Genomic DNA, 5519 nt, shown 5'->3' on the forward strand with positions numbered 1-5519 from the left:
AATCAGCAGTTTACAATGTGATTGGAAAATATTTCGTACAATTCAACGTTCACCAAGTTCAATTAAATTGATATGCGGGAAAACATCATAAATTAATAGATATGTTTTCAAAAATGTGTTAAATATCTTACAAATGTATAATCCTATGTGAAGATTTCTTTCTCATAGTATAAGAACAATTCTTTTTTGAGATTGCAGTCTGGGTATTCTTTACTATCATTTACAACAATGGTGATATGCACATCCATTACTTGTTTCTTTCAATAATCCACAGAATTTTTTGTTTCTTGATATGTTTCCATAAAATGAGAACAGCACTTAAACATGAAAACTTGCTGCCTGGTAAAGACGCAAGCAATACCATCATCTAAATAAAGCAGACTGAGAAAGTAATAGCATCACAAAGTGAACACACAGAATAATAAAACTGAAAAACAATGGAAATAAATTGACCGTAATACATGCAAAAAACGTGGCCGTTTTGCAATTTCAATTGCGTAACTTTATGAAAACAAATCTTTCTATGTATATAATTGGAGATAGTATCTAAACAATATGAGTAATATCTGATGTAGTATTAACACATGTTACTCACTTCCAAATAGGCAAAAATATCTTCATAAATATAGATGCAACCACAGATGAAGCGTAGCAAATAGAAAAAGCGCTAAATTACACTGCATAATAGGGTCAGCATTTTGCATTGCTTATTTCTTTAAATAGCAACAATTAATCTACATTACAAATGCAAGCCAATATTACAATTATTACAATATTACTTAAAAATAACAATATGTTTTATAAAATTTTATTTTCAATTTTACAAAGAAGATTCCAACTTTTCAATGCACAAAATTAATTACATGCACAGTAAACAGTAGAATTATATTAGGTGCATGCATCCAAGTTTTCTTTCGTTATCATCTTTCTGAACAAGGCCGCTGCTTCTTTGCTCAAAACGCAAGCAACGCTAGCTCCATATTTTGCATCATTCGCCTAATTGATTTTCAATAGAGTAAAGGAAAAAACAAAAAGTAAATTCAATCATACCGTTCTTCCAGTATTGCTTAGACATACAAAATCAATATCTGATTTTGGAACAGACCATCTTGCACTGTCTTGTCCTATTTGAATTTCAGTATCTTTAACAGTTATTGGCCCTAATACGTTTTCCACTTTCAGTGGACCAGCGCATGATTTTCTCAAAACAGTTGTAGTTGTTCCAGGTGTGTAAACTTGCATAGATTTTTCCAAAATTTTAACAATATAATTTAAATATACATCTTAAAATACAAAATTTTTTCTGTTTTGTATATTTTTTATTAATTTTTCGAATTTAAATGTACCTGAGGAATATGCTACTGGTGCCGATGCAAATATTTTGACAGTTCCTGGTGCAGTCAAAGTCCTTATGCCATCACCAGAAGCAGATGCAGTTGGCTGATATTTATGCAATCCATTGACAAGTTTTTGAATTTCAGTTGAATCGTAGAATGGCTGGGCGGCTGCTACTGCCGATCTCTGAGCAAAATACACGATGGGTTGTTCATAATCAATTATTTTTGCTAAAATCATTTCTGCTTTTGAATTTTATTTCAATAAAATAAAACTGCATACCAATAGCCCTTAAATTAACATCAGAATATGACATGCATAAAAAGGCAGCTGCGTCTTTTGTGGTCTTCTCATTCGAAAATAGATCTCCTATTCCAAGTGCTAAATTTGGAAAATACTTTGCTGTGTGTACCAACCAAAATCCTTTATTATTATCTTCAGCCATTATTACACCTAAATAAGAAACCTTAATGTCATAATTTTAATGTGATACATTTTTCATCTACCTTTTCCAGGACTCATGGGAAGCTCAAATTTAAAATGTGGAGGATAATTGCTGTATGCTATAATATTTGTATTTTGCTTAGTTTGTGAACCAATATACTTATTCATTGTAGAATGAATTGGTTGCTGTTGGGCATCTATATCTGCAGCAGCTGTCCAGTCTGCATCAGCTGGTTTAAGATAATGTGAGGATTTTCCTGATGGCAATTTATAGACGAAGAACCTAAAAGGTAGTATGAAATAGTTTGATGTATGATGTGCGTGAGTTTGCATTACCAGTCCAAAGCATTCGCATCTTGGAAACATTGGAAGTCAACGGACGTTACGCCTAACTGCAGGGTATATATAACTATAACATAAAGTATGAACATTTTTTCAATTTTCTACAATTTCTATTTTGAGTGCCATATATATATATATATATATCTATTTATGCACTAAATAAACAAGAAAAAAACATTTTGAATTTTCTTTTTCATTATTTTTGTTTTGCGTGGTTGTATTTTGTTTGCAGTGTTTGTTGTATAATTTTGAATATCCATTGAATTGTTGCATCTGTTCCAATTCAAATAACTCCATATTAATGGTACTTCATAAAAGATATTTTTATATTAATGCTCTTTTAGCAGCTAATTAAATTTAAAGATTGAAGCTTATTGAGATGTCATAAATCAAAAACTTTTGCTTTTCTCTTATGTACATTTGTTTTCCTATTTTGGCCAAATAAAATTCTTCTCATTCTTGAAATTCTTGAAAATATATTTAGCATTGTTTTTAAATACATTTTGGAATATTTTTTTATTCATTTTATTTCATTTTACATTGCGATTATATTTACAGCCTTAGCTAAAATTAAAATGTAGTTCATAAAAACCATTCTTTTATTTAATATATTTTCCTGTGGATATTTACTTTTATAGTTGCCTCAAAGTTAAAAATTACAGTTGTAATTTGCTTTACTATATCTTATTATTAGTTGTTTTCAATGTAATTTTGGCATACTGTATTGCATATCATCCTAAATCAGACCAATGGAGGGTTAAACAAATTTAATTATTTTAAAATTAGTGCTTAAAGTTTAGTTTATGTGCAATAGTTTAAACTGTATTTTAGAGATTAATTAGTTTATAATACTATAAACACTTTAAACAAATTTCATTACTTTAAAATGTGTTTTGAAGTTTAGTTTAAAGTTAATTCTCTAAAATTTATTTTAAAGATCTCTTCTATCTCCCATATTAAATTATTTGCACAATTTTTTGATGAGCAGATTTATCAGGTAGTGAATACTTGTTGTCGACTGCATGTAAATCAACTTCTTGTTATTTGCATATTGTATAGTTAGTATGTTGATTGTTGTCTTCGAATTCCGTACTTGTGTGCGTACTTTCTGTCTGAATAAGCGGCACTATTTCATTTGACGATTATAACATTCTTATAATGATGGCTTAACTTATTTCATTATATAAATAGCGTTTTGTTTTAAGAGTTTTAAGAGTTAGTTAATTTTAATTTTTAAAAGTTTTAAGAGTTAAAATATTATTTATTAGAAATGAAAGTAAATATTTCATCAGAAAATGCAACACCAACGTGTTTGGAAATATTTATTTTATTGTAATTTAGATTGAAAATGTAAGCGCCTGCTGTTGACACTGCATTATGGAAATGAAATGGATATTTTTTGCATAGCAGTTAATGAAAAGTTGTTTACGACACTGCATGCTCCCACAGCCTCTTTGATTCTGGTACTGGCGATAACTCAGCGCTGCTTAACTTCGCAGATCAGGTGGGATGCAGTGCTTTCAATGTGATATGAACGTCAACGTTTAATCCTTTGCAAAAAGAATTAATGTAAGTTACACCCAGCTAGTACAACCTAAATTCAGTTGATTTGCTCTTTTAAATTTTCCAATTTTTAAGTTTCCAATTAATAATAATTAATAATTAATTAATTTCTGAAAGCTTTTCAGTCTTATAATTTCAAGGACTTCAGGACATACTTTTTTTAAATGTCAATGAATAATTTCATGCCACTGGAAAGAATATCATTCCACTGTTCATAACTGTTCAGCAAATTTACCTTGTCTCTGCTCTAGAAATGCGGAAATGAGCATTGTATGCCATAAAACGGGAAATATTTCTCTAATCTTGTCTAATCCAGTCCCGTCTGACTCTGGCAGATCTCTACAGCAGTGTATTAGAAAACGTATGTTGTTAGTCTTTTCTCTCACTGTTGCATGTGCTGCTGAGACCTCAGGCTACCTACAAGGAGATAACAGAAGGCAGCAGTCTGTACATCCCCACTGGAGCTGTGACTCAAGACTCTGATACCAGTGCACTATAAGTGAGCAAACCTCACCTTTCAGACCGACTGTTGTCGTTATATCATGCCTGTGAACGACTGCCGTTCTTCTTCCGCAGCTGACGATCATCTTATTCGTTGGTAATTTGCTCGTCTGCAAATGAGTCACGTTGATCCATCAAACGAGGCGAGATTCGCTCGAACAAACTGCAGCGTGTTCTGTCACCTCAATAGCGAGTTGGCTTGAAGAGTTTGTTAGGTCGTGTTAGGTTGGTGGTCAACCGCGGATTTTTCACGGTGATTGTTGGTAGCACGTTCTAATAAACACTTTAAGTGTTGTATTACTCTTTAATACCCCTAATGTCTTCGTCGAAGTGTGAAAGAGGCCGCCAGGTCAACACGGATTGCAATGACCAGGGCGACAATCCTGAAGCTGAGGTGTACCCCCTAGCATCTACAAAAAATCCGTTACACAGGCATCAAAGCAAATGAAGCACAACCCGATCATCCTCGCCAGAACGTGACGTTGGTGGTGATCTGGAGGCGTCTTCTTGGGCCTTTGTTGTGCGAAGTCAGCCTTACCTGGCAGCTGCTATGGTCTTCTGACCCAGCAGACGCCCCTCATCAGGCGTCCTGCCACATCCACAGGTAATGTAAACAGCTGGCGGATCACGGTATCGCGAGTATTACATATAAAGAACATAAATAGCTGCGGTTAATATGCGGCTAACATTGACTCAGTGCTGCTTAAATGTAGTTTATATGGACAGGTTCTCCATCTTCCGTAGTCCATTGCAAATACCTCTCCGTTTCCCTTTTTCAGCGGTCTTCTCTTTTCATGTATATACTAGTAGCGGACACAACTGGCCCAAAAACTGATTCGCATCAAAGGTCGATTGGCTCATCAGGCTACTGCTGCTTTACAAAGATGCGTCTTAACTTGTCGCCAACTGCATCTTGGTGATGCAACCATACACACACAGGACCATTGCCTTCATGGTGAGAGCTCTACCAGCCACACCATATACCTCTTAGGGTTTTCCTCCCCAACCGGTGTGGCACTGACCACCTGCCATGTTGCTTTCGTAAGGCTATCTAAAGTCATCAGATTATTCTTCACTGACACTGATGCTGCTGACAAAAACAACAGCAATGCAAATAACTTAATCCCTTTTTTCGGCAAGACCAAATACCAATTTTCCGGGCAACGACACATCATCGTGATAATGATATGCAGGTTACTGATGTTGGCGCCTCTTGTTTCCAACAAACTTTTATTATTCATTTTTTTTGGGATGGTGGATTCCGGGACAAATTTTCACGGTCTAATTTTACTGGTCGTTGAACTCGCTATTTCATTGGACCTTTAATTTGTCGT

The 5519-nt window shown here is 34.1% G+C and overlaps 2 protein-coding genes and 1 non-coding gene across 3 annotated transcripts; 1 reads left to right on the forward strand and 2 right to left on the reverse strand.

Annotated features, from left to right (window-relative positions):
• Positions 1-888: 888 nt before the first annotated feature.
• Positions 889-2541, reverse strand: Tsp_07561 (deoxyribonuclease II family protein). Its single transcript, XM_003381833.1, has 8 exons — positions 2519-2541; positions 2298-2428; positions 2161-2188; positions 1842-2062; positions 1618-1788; positions 1347-1565; positions 1051-1283; positions 889-996 (listed from the first exon to the last, which is right to left on the reverse strand). Exons 1-8 carry the CDS (start codon positions 2539-2541, stop codon positions 889-891), a joined length of 1134 nt encoding a protein of 377 aa, XP_003381881.1.
• A 1002-nt stretch (positions 2542-3543) lies between these two features.
• Positions 3544-3659, reverse strand: Tsp_07560. Its single transcript has one exon. It is a non-coding gene; the product is annotated as a 5S ribosomal RNA (ribosomal RNA).
• A 1244-nt stretch (positions 3660-4903) lies between these two features.
• Tsp_07559 (conserved hypothetical protein) lies at positions 4904-5511 on the forward strand. Its single transcript, XM_003381834.1, is given in 2 exon segments — positions 4904-4981; positions 4996-5511. The coding sequence occupies 2 exon segments, from the start codon at positions 4904-4906 to the stop codon at positions 5509-5511; spliced, it is 594 nt and encodes a 197-aa protein (XP_003381882.1).
• Positions 5512-5519: the final 8 nt, after the last annotated feature.

The sequence above is a fragment of the Trichinella spiralis genome (genome assembly GCF_000181795.1).
Source record: "Trichinella spiralis strain ISS 195 chromosome Unknown Scfld1, whole genome shotgun sequence".
Lineage (NCBI taxonomy): Eukaryota > Metazoa > Nematoda > Enoplea > Trichinellida > Trichinellidae > Trichinella > Trichinella spiralis.

Bases quoted from the DNA above. Each gene is read 5' to 3' on its own strand.
- Tsp_07561 (XM_003381833.1), bottom strand. From the start codon at position 2,541: ATGTACATAAGAGAAAAGCAAAA. The intron at 1,566-1,617 runs GTATGCAGTTTT...AAATGATTTTAG, and splicing joins TGTTAATTTAAGGGCTATTG to CAAAAATAATTGATTATGAA. The intron at 997-1,050 runs GTATGATTGAAT...AAAATCAATTAG, and splicing joins TAAGCAATACTGGAAGAACG to GCGAATGATGCAAAATATGG.
- Tsp_07559 (XM_003381834.1), top strand. From the start codon at position 4,904: ATGGACAGGTTCTCCATCTTCCGTAGTCCATTGCAAATACCTCTCCGT.